The following is a 16,850-nucleotide window of genomic DNA, read 5'->3' as shown; positions in this document are numbered from 1 at the left end:
CAGAATCAAATCCACTTTTTGCTGGATTGGTGCTTCTCCCCCACAGAAGATATCAATTCACCTTCCAACCCCCCACCCTACCCAGTTGAGCTACAGAGTTGTTGAACACATTAGGCCAGGTATTTTTAATAATGGTGAGTGTATTCCCTCTCCCACGGCTCTAATACTTCAAGGCAGCTGAAACCTTTTTTAATACTGTCTTCTGCCAGAAAGCAAGTGTGAATAGCAGGAGCCCAAACTGCATGAGGTTTGCAGACCCGTGAGTGACTGGAAGCGGTGTGAAACAGAAACCATTGTATAGCCTTAGTTGGAGAAGTTGGGGCTGCCTCTATCATCATTTTTGCTGCTCACTTCCTGAAATGCTGAGTAAAATAACTGCCTTTAGGCAACATTTGTCCTTTTGCTAGAAGTGTGAAAAGAATGAAATAACCAGCATGCAGACCTCCTTCAATGTGGCCAATGCCATGTACGCAGGGGAACGTACAGAGGTATGTGGTAAGATTCCTCCAGCCAGAAAAAATACATAGACTCTCACATGACGGGGAATTGCCACAGGGTCGAAACGTGACTCACCACTTCATTACAGTAGGTTTCTTAGAGTTTGCACTCACTTAGCAGGGAACAGCACTGGGCTTCATGTGTTCAGATCTAACCAGACTTGGTCTATGGGGGTTTAAGTGCATGTCAGATCTGAACTTGTGCTATAGGTCTGAAATTAGCGGTGTAAATGGTTCTCAAACTTATTTGGTCACACCTCCCTTCTTTGTGTCCGTACTAGTTTACAGCCCCCAACTCTGAGTGCCGCATAGCAGCCACCGCTCTGTGACTGCCCAGCTCTGAATGTGTAAAGTGTGGGTTTTTTCCCCTAAAGCTTCTTGTGCTCCCCAGAATACACTCTGCACCCGCAGGGTGAGAACCTCTGGTCTAAGAAGTCTCTATCTTCCCGTTGGGCAGAAGGAGGGGAGGGTGGCGCTTTATTCAACTGACAGAATGGCAATGTATTAGTTTTCTAAGAATAAGGGCTGGGGCTCAGAGTACTTGCCTGAAACATGCAACTCTGTGTGGTGCCAAGGCTGCTGGGAGAAGGCTAAGGGGTGCTGTTGACACCTCATTCCCCCCTCCTTTATCTCTGAGTGTGGCGGGCATTGCTTGAGCTCATTTCTAAGTTACAGGCGACAGCCCCACTGGGTCTGTTGTGTTCCAGCCCCAACAGATGCAGTCTCACTTCACAGCAGCTTGGCTGCTGGCCGCAGAGGCTGTCTTCGCAGCAGGCTGAACCTTGGTCCTGATAGCACGGTAGATGGGACACTCCTCTGCAGTGATTTACTGCCTGGGCAGCTTCTTGTAGCAAATCCTCCAACAAGTCTGTCCTGCTTGGGACGTTGCACAGCAGCTGGCAGTTCAGTGTGACCAGCAGATGGTGCTTTGGGAGGGGGACAGAAGGGCACTAGGGTTTCTGGCTCAAGAGCAGGGTGATGGCTGTGAAATGGAATTGTTCCCAGTGTCACTGTAGACAGGACAGTACCCCACATCAAGGCTGGCTGCTCCTTTCCTTACCACCACCCCATGCTGATTTCAGATCCTCCCTCCTTCCTTTTGCCAAGTGTCCAGGGCGGGCCTCCCTCCTTTTGTCCTAGATTGTCCCAATGGATTCTCTTCCCCGCTCCTCACGCCTACAATCTCCTCCTTTCCCTGCTATCTCTCAGTGCTCTAGGATCTTCAGGCCAGCAGCCTGGGAGGATAGAAAATGAGCCCCTACCCCCTCCTGTAGTTCAGTTCTGCCCCCACCACCTATGCCTCCTACGTTGCCATTCTTGTCAACAACTCCTTGGGCTTTGGTGCTACTAAATCCACCTGTCTCTTCCCAGGGCTGGGCTCACTCCCTAGCTCAGCAGAGTGCTGGGTGTGTGTTTGTGTTCCTAGTCCCCCGTTGCACAGTCATGTTGCTGTGGGGGTCCCGATGGCTACAAGCAGAAACTGCCCTTTCCATGCCTCTTCTGATAAGGAAACTGAAGCCACTGGACACCAGCTCTCCTGGGTGAGAAGAGTCTCCACCCACAGCTGCATGTCTGCCCCTACTAACTCCACCCTTCACTCCACGCCATAACCTTAGCATCATCATTGGCCCTGCTGTTCCCACCCCTGCAGCACTGCCTGAGTACACCACAGCCTCAGCTGCTGTTGTCCTGGCTCCCGCAGCTCATCTCCATGGCTTCTGCCTTGTACATGGCTTAAATCTGGGCAGCTGAGTTTGGAGGAAGTTTAACCTGGCACTAACCTTTTCCAGGGAGAAGATAAGCCCAGGCCAAATTATGCTTTCACACTCCAGGACGTGTGTAAGATTCGTGGGGTATCTCCTGCTGGCAAAGGGAGGGGATGCTCGGCCCCAGGAACTGCTCTGCTTTGAACAGGAGCAGCATGTTCCAGGCCTTTGGGCACCAGCAACGAGAGCCCAGTGCTCCTCTCCCTCCTGTCTGCACAGTCACAGGAACGGGGTGAACGAACTCCTAGACCGGGGGTGGCCAACCTGTGGCTGCAGAGCCGCATGCGGCTCTTCAGAGGTTAATATGCGGCTCCTTGCAAAGACGCCGACTCTGAGGCTGGCGCTACAGATGCTAACTTTCCAATGTGCTGTGGGGTGCTCGATGCTCAACCCCCTGCTCTGCCCCGGGTCCTACCACCACTCCACCCCTTTCCCTGAGACCGCCATGCCCTCGCTCCTCCCCACCAGAGCCTCCTGCACACTGTGAAACAGCTGATTGTGGTGGGCGGAAGGAGTGGGGAGGGAGGGGGAGGTGTTGATTGGTGGGGCTGCCAGTGGGTGGGAGGTGCTGGGGGCTAAAGCGGGGTAGTGGATGGGGGGCTGCTGATGTATTACTGTGGCTCTTTGGTAATGTTCATTGGTAAATTCTGGCTCCTTCTCAGGCTCAGGTTGGCCACCCCTGTCCTAGACAATGGAGAACTCATGCTATGGCCCAAGAGAGGTGGCTGCCCCTAGGTTTCCCTCAGACTGTATTACCTGGACTTGCTGCTGGTGTCCATGGAGCAGGCTGAGGGGCACAGCACCCAGTTCTATCTTCCCCACACCTTGGGCACAGGCCCATACTGGATATGGGGCCACCAGGCCTTTTCCATGGGCTGACTCCCACCCTAGCGGTGAGAATGTCGCATGTGGTCAGAGCTGAAGTCAAGGCTCGCTGGAGAGAACGGAACTCTGCCCATTGCTTTCACCGGGGCTTGTGCGTCACACATTTACACCGCCTGTCTCAGGAGTGTTCGGGGTTTGTGACCTGGCTTGTGGGTCACAACTTTACAGCGGCTGTCTCAGGAGTGTTCGGGGCTTGGGTCACACGTTTACACCACCTGTTTCAGGAGCGACCGGGGTTTGTGGCCTGGCATGTGAGTCACACATTTACGCCACCTGTCTCAGGAGCATCCTGGCTACCATGCTGCTCTCAGGAGCAGACAAAGAAGACAAGCTGCAACCGCAAAGCCCTAACGATAGAGATTTACTTGTTTCTACTGACAGCACTCCATTGCATAGTTAGGTGGCATTTCAGTTCCCTAGTCACCCTCATCCGTGGGGGTGCTGCAGCTCCCAGCGCTGGGTTCAAGCCTACAGCCACCCAGCCTTTAGTCTGATCGCAGGGAGATCAGAGAGACAAGCCACAAAGAGCGGGCATGCCAGCTAGACACAAACTAATCCCTTTCCCTTGGCAACAGCAGGGGACAGAAGAAATTGGAGGTTGAGGAATGAGCTGGAAACCAGAGACCTCTGCATCCCGGCAGCAGGGAGAAGCGAGCGGCATCAGAGCTGAGGCTTGTGCTGGTGGGATTCAGACGTGTCATACAGGCTGAGCAGACGGTCGGCCTCCCGCCAGCCCGACAAAAGGGCCCCATGCGTGGTGGAGTAGAAAGTCCGGTGCGTGGCTTCTCCGGCAAAGAGAACCTGCAGCGGCTGCAATGGGAAGGGCAGAAGCAGGCGTGAGCACAGAACAGCACTCGCAAGGTTAATCACGGTGTTCTTAGACTCACGCGGAAAGGTGGCTGCGTGCCCCTTTCAGGGATCATCATCCAGCTTCCCACAGGATGCGTCACGCACACAGAACCAGGGAGGGGGACTACCGGGGTGATCCCCACTGCAGCCACAGCTTTGTACGTGCACAGCACTACATATACCACACCTCCCATGGCACTTCCCACGCTGGGTACAGCAAATGTCCCAGTGACCTGCCCAGGGTCATGGTGCCTATGGCATTTTGTTGAACCATCCACACGGGCTTTGCTGCAATATACCCATGCCCTGTAGGTTCATTATGGCTGGGGGAGGCCCAGAGCCAACCTCCTAGTTTAGCTCTTGATGAATGGGGCTTTGTTAAGCAGTGGATTCCCTGGGTATTTCAATGCCAAGCTGCCCTTCCCATTTTCCTTGGCACATGCGCCAATGCTGCAGCCATTATTCTCGTGCTGTGCTGCAGCAGGGATTGGGCATTTTTGCCCAATCAGCACATCTAGCCCTGCTCACAGTTGACAAATGCCAGCATCTGGTGTGTCATCCATCCCCACATTAGCCCTACCAGAGCTCCGGCTGCACTAGTGCAAGGGGGGAGATTTCCCCAGGGCGGCAAAGCCTGTTGCAATGCCCCATGCTATGCCAGCCAACCAGGGAGAAATGCTCCAAACCGCAGCAGAGGGATACAATGCAGCAGCTGGGCCCTGACCAGTCAGAACAGAGGGAGCAGCAAGAGACGGTGGGGGAAAACATCAGAAAGGACGGTCACAATCAAACAAAGACAGCTAATTCCCATCTCCAGCCCCACACGGCAACTGCAGTTGTTCACCCCACAGGCCGTGCAGAAGGAACACGGCACTCCTTCGCTACTGTACTCAGGTATGAAAACAAACCCATTACCCAGGGGTCAGCTGCATCCTCGGGAAGGGGTTGAGCCAGTGCGTCAATGTCGTTTCCTGAACTGCCGACGGCCACGTAACTGTAGGAGCCTCTGGTATATGGAGCGCTGTGCCACTGAGATCGCAGCACCTTCTTCGGTGGGGCGAGGTGAGGGTTCCCTGCACCACAAACACAGCAGCTGAACACCCGGCAAGGGGGCCTGTATCTCAGAGCACAAGCTGCATTCATAGAGCATCAGGTGCTAGGACCCTGCACAGACATGCAGAGCTGATCTGCAACTCACCCTAGCAACCAGACCAGGTGAGTCACCTGTTCAGCTCCAGTTCAGGATTATAACAGGGCTTCAGAGTGAACAACAAGGGGCCATGCAGGAAGGGGTCATTTGGGATCCCACCCAGAGTGTGCTAGCAGATGAGGAGGGGGATAATGCCATCTGCTTACGCATCATTTACAAACCGGGACATGGCTGAAGAGCCTAGCTCACTGTTCCACACCCTACAGGCACCTACCTCCGCAGTCAGCTCTGCGAACCAACGCGGGGCCTCACACTTCAACTAACGCAGCAAAGCTGGAATCTCAACGGCCGCCATCGCCCCAGGCAACCTCTTCCTCCACATGGTGGGTGGCTCGCTTCCTACGGTGGGGCTCTGGTCGCGTGGAGCGCTCGGCTTCTGGTTCATGGCCTCCATTTTCAAAAGAGGCTAGTGCTTTGGGGGGCCTCAGCTGGAGGCACCAGGGAGAGGCCTGATTTCCAGAGGGAGGGTGCCCAGCACTTGCTGAAAAGCAGGTCCCTTTAAGGCAAGTCAAACTGAGGCCCCAGGCAGCAAGGCCCCAACATCACTAGTCCCTTTGAAAGCTCAGGCCAATGGACCGAAGAGTTCACATGTGGGCCAGTAGGGGGGTTACCTGCTAGTCTACGGATTACATCTGTTAAGGCCGTAAGAACTTCAGCGTCACTGAGGGTCTCCATGTACTCAGATTCCTTCCCAGCAATAAAGCCACAGAGGACGTGCCCATACCTAAGAAAAGACAGGTGAGCAGCTTCATTCAACAGTATGATGATTTAACTGGGAATTGATGATTTAACTGGGAATTGGTCCTGCTTTGAGCAGGGGGTTGGACTAGATGACCTTCTGGGGTCCCTTCCAACCCTGATATTCTATGATTCTATGATTCCAGAGCGAGGATCTTCTAGGCATGGGGGGGACACTGGTACAGCTAGGTAAATAGCTGGGGGACACAACTCCGCTGAGAGCAAAGACGACTGCTGGGAATGGTGGGAAAGTTGCAGGCCAGCGCTTCAACCAGCAGGGAAACTGAGGCACCGCTGGCAGGTGCTGTGGCCCAAAACTCCCAGGTGCGGTGAGTCACTGGTACAGGTAAGAAATAGCTGTGGGCCTGGACTCTGCTGGGAGCAGGGGAAATATGCTGAGTGAAGAGAGACTGGCACACTTAAGGATGGCTGTGAGCCAGAACTCTGTTGGGAGCAGGGCACACTCAGGGTGGCAAGAGAGCTGCTTTCACGCTTTTAGGGGTGACAGAACCCTTTGAATTAATACTGTGATAACGGAGGGGTGGGTGGAGTGAGTTGGAAGGTCTGATGGGAGACAGTGTAACCTATGCCAGTGGGCGTTAGGGGCTCTTAGGGTTACAGATGCACTCTGCTGCTTGGCAGAGCTCTGAGCAGCACTGGAGCTGCCTGTCGGCAGACTTAGGAAAGCAACACTGCAACAGTTACACTTGGGCCACACTCAGAAAATTCTCTGTGCTGCTACAAGGGCAAGAACCAAGGGTTTTACATAAACTGGAATGGATGAATCAATTCTACAAGGCCCGGTCAGTAACATTCATTGCCCAGTATTTGGCCCCTGGCATCCTGCCCACTTAGCTGGGTACTGACAGTTCTCAAGGGGCTGAGTGGGTAGACTTTGCTGGATGGCTCCAGTGAGAAAAGGCCACAATGCTGCCATGAACCAGTCCCCTGAATGACAGGGAAGTGTGGGGCTGGTGTGTGGCATTCTTATAAGCTGAAATGTACCATCTGTTCTAACCCAGAGCACCCCCAGACGCCAGTTACCATGCCCCAACCCAGGCCCCCACATACTGTTCCGGTGGCTGGAGGACTACGAAGCAGGGAAGTTTTCTGAACCAGCCGGCCTGCAGGTCAGTCCCAGCCTCTATCAGAGGAGACTCGTCCTCCCAGACAACCTTGATCAGTTGGCAGTCCGGTGGCCAGAACGGCTGCTCAAACTCCAGGAAGATCTTGTTGTTCGTCCCGAAGCCCAGCTTTCTAATGGCGTCTGCTTTCCGGGGTGGCAGCGGAGGGTCGATAAAGGTCTCATGATGCTCTTTAAGGAATCCTACGAACATAGGCGGTGAGTTATATGGGCCCATGGTGCCTGCGCTCCACCACTATTCAAGAATGTGGGCCCAGCTCCAACAATGTTTGGGCTTATATTTTACATACATTTTGACGTGAACAATATCTCTGTTCACAGTTGTCCACTGAGCATCAACTTGAAGGGCACGCTTAACCTTATTTCTTAAGGTAGCGCAACCCTGCGTCGTGAAAGCAGGCTAAATTATCAAGGTGCTTTTGCAACGTGCAGGCTTCAAACAGTCTGCAAACACAAAGATGACAATGACGTGGGACTGTGATGCAGACTGGTGTCATTTTCGTCATTGTCTAAGCAGAAGGTTGAAAGTCTGTGTCGTGAATTCACCCACTCCGCACTGTTGCATCTCTTACAAATAAGGCCCTGATCCGGCTTCATTTGAAAGGCGTCCGGATACTGTTTGGGTGCCTGAGGGAAAAAACAGGCAACTTCGGCGGTCTTGGGGGATGATAGTGTTTAGCACAATCCTTGATTATTTTATACTCCTTAAAATAAAGTATATAAGTGGTTGTGTAAGTGTACCACAAAATATAACATATTGAAGCAGGCGAGTGCTGCTGCTGACTTTCCACTTTTAATTGGCCCTCGCAATCTTGTGGCCCCGGCGTGTGTAGCTTCATCTTATGCCTGCAACAAATTCTCGATTTGTAAGACCAGTAATAATGATCAACAATGGATAAATTCTTAATAAAAGTTACCCAGAGAAAAAGAAAAAAAGGGTCATTCATCAAGTGACGGCAAAACGACAAGATAAGAACAGGAGTTTTCAGCAATCTTGGCTATCAAGATTTACGTGCTTGGAGTACAATAAAAAATTAGACAGAGAAAAAAAGGTTCTGAAAAGAAGATCTTAATATTGTGTCTGAAGGCTGAACCAACGTTTATTTTCAAGATTGGTTTTACAGCACACAAAAAATCCTCCTGTCACAAGGAAGCAGTAATGAAGCAGGCTGCTCTGTAATCACAGGTAAATGTTTCTGCACTAATGTCAGCAGTTACAGAAAAGAATCACAAGCAGCTAGGAATAAACTACAAATTTGTTTACAGTATTCAGTACCTACCTCAACAAGGCATAGCATTATGTGGACCTAATGAGAGTGGTTCAAATTTGATGCAGCCCTTGTTGCTTCACAGCACAGATTCAGAGGAACTGGGACAGTGGCCTAGTCACACAAAATACAAGTGACTGTCACATGAGGTTATTAACGAAATAAGCAAAATGATGGCAATGATGGTGTTAAGAGAAACTGTGCAAAAGATAAAGGCTTTTAAGTTTATGCCATTGTAATGGATGAGACTGCTGAGTCGTCAAGAAAAGAACGAGTAAGTTCTTCTTTAAGGTTCTTTTCTAGCGAAGACTGGGAGATTTATGAGGTGTTTTTTGGGTTTTACCAAACCGACGCAATGGATGCTGCTTCTCTTTTCAAAATTGTGGAAGATATGCTTCTCAGGTGTGATTTGCCCTTTTCCAATTACCGGGGGCAGTGTTACCATGGAGCCAGTAATGTGTCTGGCAAATTTACTGGGGTCCAAGCCACAGTGAAGGATCAAGAGCGGAATTTGTGCACTGTGCTGCACATTCCCTTAACCCTGCTACGCCGGATGCCCTGCATCCAGAATGTCGTGATATGTTTTCAATGGTGAAAGATCTCATCAATGCCTTCAGGGAGTCACCAAAGCATATCGCAGCATTCAGAGAGAAGAGGAGCCTTCTTTACGACCATTGTGCCCAATAAGATGGACACTAATGATCAGCAGCGTTAAATCACTGTTCAACAACTACGAGGCCATGATCAACTGCCTGGATGAATTTAGTCATTCTTCAGATGAATTTGGCTCAAAATGCAGTGGATTCTTGAAGCAACTTCAATCTTTTTCAACGCACCTCACACTAACAGTTCTTGTGAAATGCATGGGTTCTGTAGAAAACGTTAATGCAAAAATTCAAAACCTAAACATGTCATTGGCAAGCGTTATGAAGAAAGTTGGCCTGTTGCAAGAGGTGCAAGTGGGATGAGCACCAACTCATCATACAGTCACTTCTGGGAAACAACAAGAGAGAAGGCAAGAAATCTTTATTTAGATGATCCCACATTCCCGAGAAAACACAAGCCACCAAGATGGCTTGACCAAGGAAGCCTTCCTCACACTTTCAGTGACCCCAAACAGTATTTTCATTAAATATATGTCAGGATCATTTATGCTCGCAAAGCTGTCATTGAACAGGGGTTTTCAATGGAAAGCTTTACATTCCCAGTAAAATTGGAGAAGCATATAACTGATGCAGTAAATGGCTTGAAATGGGACAGTGTCCCAATAAGTGAAGCTTTCCATGGTGACATTAACACGGAAAGGCTCTCTCTTCATTTAGAAATGTTGAGTGATATTTGCAGATCGAGAAATTACCAGCTTAATTCGGTGAGCAAAGTGAAGCAATTTCTGAAACAAAATGAAGGCTTGAGTGACATGTCAAAAGTTACAACTCTCCTGAAATTGTGCTACGCAATTCCAACTACAACCTGCACCGCTGAGCGATCATTCAGTTTCCCGTGCAGACTGAAAAATTATTTGCGAACAACAATGGGCCAAGAATGTCTAAATCACTTGGCATTTCTGCACATTCATAAGAACTCTACCTCTGAACTGGACATTGCAAGTCTCCTGGATGACTTCTTTTCAAGAACCGAACAATGACAAAAAGTGTTTGCTGCCTCCTGAATGCTGGAGAAGGGATCTGACCCAGGGGAGAGAGCAGGACCACGCCAGACAGGCTAGATTTAATCCCCAGACTGACTGCAGTTAGTCCTGCCCCTGCTTGGCTGGGGGCGGGGCAGGAAGCCATCAATCCGGGGCCCTGCCAGCGGGGAGACAATGGGCTTGGGCCATGTTTTGCTCCTGTAGGACAGGTAGAGGCAGAAAGAGTTTTAAGGGAAGGGGTTCTTTGCTGCAGAGATAGCAGGGGTGTTCGGTTTGGGGGAGCACTCCTTGGCTAGCTGAGATGTGGATGGGGCATTCTCAGCCCTTCACACACTCAGCTGGGGTGTGGAGAGCTTCCTTCTATAGTGCTGGGCTGAAACGGGCGACAAACAGCACTTTTAAACAGCTTCGAGTACCAAGGCTTTCCCCTTAACCAGCCAGCAGGCACTGCCTGGAGGCCCTGCCAGGGTGGGCAGGACCCAAACATCCCAGCCTCCTGCACTCCTCCCAGAGCAGCAAACATGGCCACCACCCTTGCTCTTCCTCGGCAGGTCCCCTCAGCTCTCACGCAGCTGCTCCACACCCTTGCCAAGGGCCACTCAGCACGGCTGACATCTCATTGTCTCTCTCCCTCGCTGAGCAGCATGTGCTCCACCCCCTGACCTTCCCAAGCCCACCGGGGTTTCAGTTCCCCTAGTATGTGGTGAACTGGCACATCCTGGTTGACAGCCATCTGTCCTCACTCAGATCACACCCAGCTTGGCAGTGGGGTCAATTCCTGGGCTTGGTCTGAGAAAGTTAATCTGCTGCTGTCCCTGGCACTGCTGCAGCAGCCACAGCCAGCGATCCTGCCCCTCATGGTGCCCTTCGCAGAGCTGCCTCCAAGCCCCTTGTTGGATGGGCTCCACCTCACCTGGGCACCGGCACACTGAGACAGACTGCAAAAGGGGAGCTGGCCCCTCTCCCTTGGTCTCTGCTACAGAGAGCAGATTGACCCATACACTCCTCCTGGCAGCCTTACCAGCCATCCCAGCACGCTCTAAGTCTTGGCTCTTTATAAAAGCCACAAGCATTGTTTGAAGCGGCCATGGCCACTTCTCTGCTCTGGATACATGGCTGCGATAGCCCAGGGTCCTTCGTCATTAACCACCCAGGCCTCTGTATAACTGAGCACAGCATGGATGCCACCCGGCACCAAGGTCTCGGCCTCATCCACAGCCTGAGCGTACGGTTGCTGCAAGGAGACCAGGTCAGGGCAGAGGGACCTGGCCGAGCTCCACACCCATCCAATTGCTCCTGGGGGTCAGTTCTGGTCCTGGGCCGTTGGCTGGGAGAACTCCATCCCTGCGCTGCTCAGCTGCTCCTGCGGGGCTCTCAATGCCCCTGCTGCAGCAGGACAGAGCTGGCGAGGGTGGGCGTGGCTGGCAAAGCCCAGAGCCACATTTTTGGTGGGTGCTGAACAGGGTGGATAAAAATCAGTGATTTTTTTTAAAAAAAAAAATCGATTTTTTAATGGATTTTATTTAAATTGGATTTTTTTGATAAAATGCTTTTTGAGGGAAAAAAACTATCTAAAAATAGTTTTAATTAAGATACATTATAGCTCAAAGACATCTCGTCATGGAATAAGGATTATAAATTCTAATTCTATAGTATGAGACAATATATTCATGTAATGATTAAGAAAAATTTTGTAAATGAGTTTCAATAGTTCATGGATTAGGGATCCAATCTTATGGGGTTCCAGGGGCTTCTGTATAGATTATTTAGGTTAATCTTTCTATCTATCCAATGGGACTCAGGGTTCAGTCTAGAAGATACCATCAGAGATGCTTAGTTTTGCAGTTCTCAAACTGGATTTGTCTCTCCAGAGATAACATGCTTGTTAACAGCAAAAATATTTTTAAATAAATAAATAGAGGTGAGAAATAACAGACCGCAACCCTATTGTTCCTCTGCAAATTTGTGTACACAGAGCCAATCCCTTACCTCTCTCTAAAAGTGCAAAGTTTCTAAAAGTTCAATGAAGTGTTGGGGGCAGAATAGATCTGGACAAGGAGATGAAGTCTGGAGATAAATGTGAGAAGGGAGGGACAGGCAACAGAAACAAAAGTGAAACTGTTTGAGCAGTATATTCCAGAAGTCTCGAGGTCTTTCTGAGTGTAGCCTTCATTGATTTGAGATCTACCATACCATTCTCCCACTAGAAGGGAAAACCTATACTGGCAGCAGGCCGTAAAAGAGACCCAGTTTGGGAATATTTTAATGAAGTTCCTCTACCTGTGGGTAAAACAGGCATGTGTGCAAAATGCAAACAAAGAAATGCAAGGCCTGGTTCCCCAATGAAACATCACGAGAAGTGTTCGTTCTCAGGAGAAGCTGCGCTGAAGATGATGAAAGGAAGATGTCTGAACATGCAGGATCTTCAGGTTGGTAACAACCAACAAGAATGCACTTTTATGTAGAAATCCATGATTAAATCCGAGTCTTCCTAACTAGTGATTTAAATCATGATTTAAATCAATTTGATTTAAATCAAATCCACCCTGGTGCTGAAGCAGCAGACACAACACGTGCCCAGGCGCTGAATCTGCAGGCACCTCATTGTCCAGGGCACAAGCCCTTGCTGTGGCCACTGCGACTCAGTGCTGGTGTCTGCGATCATCTGGGAAAGGGCAGGCCTGGATGGTAGGAACCACTGGGCCAAGATGGACAATCCATCAAGGGGCCTCCAAAGGTGAGGCTGTCTCCAGAGCCCTTGGTGAGATGTGCAGCCGCGTCTCTGTCCTCAGGGGCCCTGCACACTGGTTCTCTGAACTGGGGGATGCAGTGGAGCTCCCACATCCGCCCCCTGCGGGAACCAGCTGCTGCATTACCGATTGGGTTCGCCCAGCATCAGGGCAGAGATCTGGGTGCCCTTCCTGGCGAGCCCTCCCCATGGGAAGCCTCCCAAGTCTGACCAGCTGGAAGGCCTTTCCTTCAGTCCCACAGGGTGCACAAGGGCTGCCCCCATTTATCCTGCTACCCCCTCCGGGCGTGGGTGCTGGAATGCCGTACTGCCCAGCTTGTACTCTCTGCGCAGCTGGGCATGGGCCCCTCAGCTTCTTCAGGAGGTACAGAGATGCTACCCAAGGGTCTTTCTCCTCCTGGGTTTTGACACTGAAGGTTTGGGTCTTCTCTGCCCTGAAGACTCCCTGGGGCCAGGAGATCTAGCAAAGCGCATCCCAGGGGACAGGTGAGCGAGGGGAATGGGGTCTGTCGGACTGATCAAAGCCGGCTCGTGCTCTTGTTTTACAATGCACTGAAATTTGGTTTCTCTTGCACAGAACCCCTTGGTGGGGGAGGGGAGGCTGGGTTATTACCAGAGCTCCTTCCTCCCCGGCATAACACCCCACAATAGGGTTTCACCAGGGCTCGGTCTGGGAGGACGGACAATGCCACAGCTGGGGTGTCAGACAGCTGGGAGCTGCCCTTCCCGCGGGCAGCAGACAGGCCAGCGAGTCCTGGCAGGGCAGGGCTCGGCCAAGCCAGCCCACGGGGCAGTGTCTGATTCACCAGAGAGGGGCCACGGTGGGAACAGCTGGGAGTGAGGCGCTCGGGAGCAAGGGCGGGGGCGCAAGGCGGTTCACCTAGAGGCACTGTGACGATGACGTGATCTGCCAGGAACCTCTCGCCGTCCTCGCACTCCACCTGGACTGGGAACGTCCGCCCCTCTTGGCTCTCCTCCCGGTAGGAGCCACCCCAGCGAACTGCTGTCACTGGCTTGTGGAACACCACGCTCTCCTTGGGCAGCGAGGTCAGCATGCAGTCTGGCAGGCCTCCATAGCCGCTGCGGGAGAGGAAGTGCCCAGCATCAGCGCATCAGCATCAGCGCATCAGCCTGGGCCTCGCTGGGGGGCCACTGGCCTCCTCCCCAAGCTCAGACAGACCCACACGCAAGTTCAGCTGCCTCCCCACAGGGAAAGGCCCAGAGCAGCCCCAGTGCCCCAGACCAGGCTTAGGAGAGAGGGGCAGCAGAGTGGGCTTTAATTCACCCCCTCTCTGCCACGGGCCTGGCTCCCCTTGGGGAGCCTGACACCCCCTCACTGCCTCCCTTGCTGCTGGAGTTGCCCTGGACTACTGGGGTGCCCCAGCACATGGGCGACTGTATGACTGCTGGGCTCCCTCTGTGCAGGGCAGACCAGAGAAATACCTGGAGAGGGGTGAGGGAGACACACACACAGATGGGCACACGCACGCCAGCAGGAGACTCAACTTCCTAGGAAGGTGGAGGGTGGGGGGTCTCTCTTTTTACGGGCAGTGTGCCCCAAAACGGCACCACCACAAGGGCTGCGGGCACCTGGGGCTCTGCACCCTGCCGCCCAGTGAGCTGGTAGTGTTATTATCACTTTGCACAGACATAGGGGACAAGCTAAGCATCTGGCAATGCAGGATAACACGAGCCCACCCTGGACAAGCGAGAGGTCACCCGTACCTGCTGAGCGGCACTAAGCCCTCGGCTCAGCAAACCGCACCCCGCGCTGCCCTCTGGGACAACGACACAAACAACACTGCAACAAGGTCACTGCTTCTTGAGCAGCCAGGGCCTTGCTCCCAGCTGTCTGCAAACACAGCACTGTGGAAACACTCCCCTGCCTGCATTCCCCATTTTAAGGGCTCGGAAAAGAGCTCTCAGCTCCTCCTAAACAAGGGACACAGCTCCTGTTATGCTGGGCCCAATGCAACACCTGCAAGAGCCTTTCCCACTGCCTTCCATGGGAGAAAGCCCCACCCACCTTCACCTTTCCAGCTCCAGGCTCAGGCGGGGCCAGCTGGGACTGTGCAGGCTCCCTGCACTGCGGGCTAGGAGCCAGTTCTTTGCTCTGAAGGGCCATTTTTAAAAGCAGAGGCTGGGTTGTTTGCAGAGCCTGGAAGGGGGAGCTGGATTTTCCCACTCCACGGGACTCTACTTATGATGGGCGGACGCTGCGCCAGGTCACTCTCAAACCCTGCAAGCACTGAGAAAGCGCAACCAGCCCCAGCTTGCCCTACTCACCCAGGGAAGGTGCAGTCCAGGCCGGGGAGCATGGCATACTCCCCAAAGGGCCCCAGCGCCACGTGATCCATGCTGTCGGTCCCACACACGCAGCACTCCAGCTTGAAGTACGTGTTAAGGACGGCCAGCTTCAGCCACTTGGTTTCATCATCGTCCGACCACTCCTTCACCTGCTGGGCGATCTCCTTCCGCAGATACTCGCCCACACTGGGCACGGAGACCTGCGGCACGTGCAGGAACTCACGCGTCTGGTCCAGCAGGGTGGAGAACAGGTTCCTCACCCCCTCCCCCAGCTCTGGGGTCAGGACTCGTCCCGCGTTGGAGTAGAAAACCGTGGGCAGGAAGGGGTGGCCCCCCACCTCAATCTGCTGGTTCTCTTCGGACATGGCTTCCTCGTCCAGCAGCCCGTAGTCGGACGCCAGCTTGAAGACAGGGTTCTCCTTGGAGGGTCCATGGATCCAGTGTGCGCCCATCTCCACCACTTCACTCCCTAGGAGGCAGGGGAAACATTACACAGCACTGGCACAGACTCACCCAGCCTGCTGCCCCCCCGCCTGGCACAGCTCCCCAACTCCCTGTCCCAGGGATGCCACCCCCCAGCCTGGCACAGACTCACCCAGCCTGCTGCCCCCCCGCCTGGCACAGCTCCCCAACTCCCTGTCCCAGGGATGCCACCCCCCAGCCTGGCACAGACTCACCCAGCCTGCTGCCCCCCAGCCTGGCACAGCTCCCCAACTCCCTGTCCCAGGGATGCCACCCCCCAGCCTGGCACAGACTCACCCAGCCTGCTGCCCCCCAGCCTGGCACAGCTCCCCAACTCCCTGTCCCAGGGATGCCACCCCCCAGCCTGGCACAGACACACCCAGCCTGCTACTCCCCCCCGCCAGCAGAGAACCCCAACCCTGTACCCCAGAGATGCTGCCCCAGAGCCTGGCACACACACACACAGCCAGGCGCAGGGACACTGCCCCCACAAGAGGTCTCATCCTGGTCTCTAACAGGGAGGGGGAGGGTTAAGAAGCACCCAGAGTGGTTGTTCTCACTAGTCATGATCAGGGTGCACGTTTCCAGGAGGGGATCGTTCACCCACAGGCCACTCAAAGGCAGAGCCAGGTTTCTGTGTCAGAGCCCCGGGGGAATCCCCTCACCCACCCACTGACACATGCTGGGCCGCAGAGCAAGAGGCAGCTGGACGCAGAGGGGCGCTGTCCCAGAGCCTGCCACACCAGCCTGCTGTCCCCGCGTCTGGCCCAGCTCGCCAGTGCCCTGCCCCAGGAAGCCACACCCCGGCACAGCCGCCGGGTGGGTCGGGGCCCAGCTCCCCGCGGCGCCCGGCGGGTACCGAATGGCTGGGAGCAGACGCGGCCCCCGGCCCGGCCCGTGGACTCCAGCAGGCGCAGGTGGGGGAAGGCTCGGGAGCTGGAGAGCCGCTGCGCAGCGCCGAGCCCCGCCAGCCCCGCGCCCACCACCAGCACCCGGGGTCGGGCCCCGCCAGCCGCCTCCATCCCGCGGAACTCAGCAGCGCCCGCCGCCTCCGGGAGCCGCCGCCTCCGGCCCGGCCCTTCGCCGCCTCCTGCCCCGCCCCAATCCTCCGTCCCATGTGATGCGTGGGACTGAGAGAGGGGCAGCCCGGGGCGGGGGCAGAGCCTTTCCCCTCACCCAGCACCGACCAGCGGGAACTCAGCTGGGGCACGCATGGTGTCCTGGCGGTGTCAGGCCCAGCGCCCGCAGCCTGCTCCCCAGGGCGTGTGATTCCACACACAGCAGCAGCCACAGCCCTTTAGTGGGACCAGACTTTAGCTCAGACCAA

The 16,850-nt window shown here is 53.9% G+C and overlaps 1 protein-coding gene across 4 annotated transcripts in view; it reads right to left on the bottom strand.

The window, feature by feature from the left end:
- Nucleotides 1-3,716: 3,716 nt before the first annotated feature.
- The window catches only part of PAOX (polyamine oxidase), a 28,099-nt gene continuing 14,965 nt past the window's right edge, over nucleotides 3,717-16,850 (bottom strand). For 3 of the 4 annotated variants that reach the window (XM_073353093.1, XM_073353094.1, XM_073353091.1), the window contains 6 exons: nucleotides 15,041-15,530; nucleotides 13,635-13,834; nucleotides 7,017-7,272; nucleotides 5,819-5,931; nucleotides 4,913-5,070; nucleotides 3,717-3,958 (listed from right to left, as the gene is read on the bottom strand). In XM_073353093.1, the coding sequence (XP_073209194.1) occupies nucleotides 3,809-3,958; nucleotides 4,913-5,070; nucleotides 5,819-5,931; nucleotides 7,017-7,272; nucleotides 13,635-13,834; nucleotides 15,041-15,513 (1,350 nt within the window). In that variant the 5' untranslated portion in view covers nucleotides 15,514-15,530 and the 3' untranslated portion in view covers nucleotides 3,717-3,808. Of the gene's footprint in view, nucleotides 3,959-4,912; nucleotides 5,071-5,818; nucleotides 5,932-7,016; nucleotides 7,273-13,634; nucleotides 13,835-15,040; nucleotides 15,531-16,382; nucleotides 16,654-16,850 lie in introns of those variants that run through there. The other variant, XM_073353090.1, reaches the window with a different exon arrangement.

The sequence above is a fragment of the Lepidochelys kempii genome, chromosome 7, assembly GCF_965140265.1.
Source record: "Lepidochelys kempii isolate rLepKem1 chromosome 7, rLepKem1.hap2, whole genome shotgun sequence".
Lineage (NCBI taxonomy): Eukaryota > Metazoa > Chordata > Testudines > Cheloniidae > Lepidochelys > Lepidochelys kempii.
The sequence above is the reverse complement of the archived record's forward strand: the minus strand, read 5'-3'. Positions and strand labels throughout refer to the sequence as shown.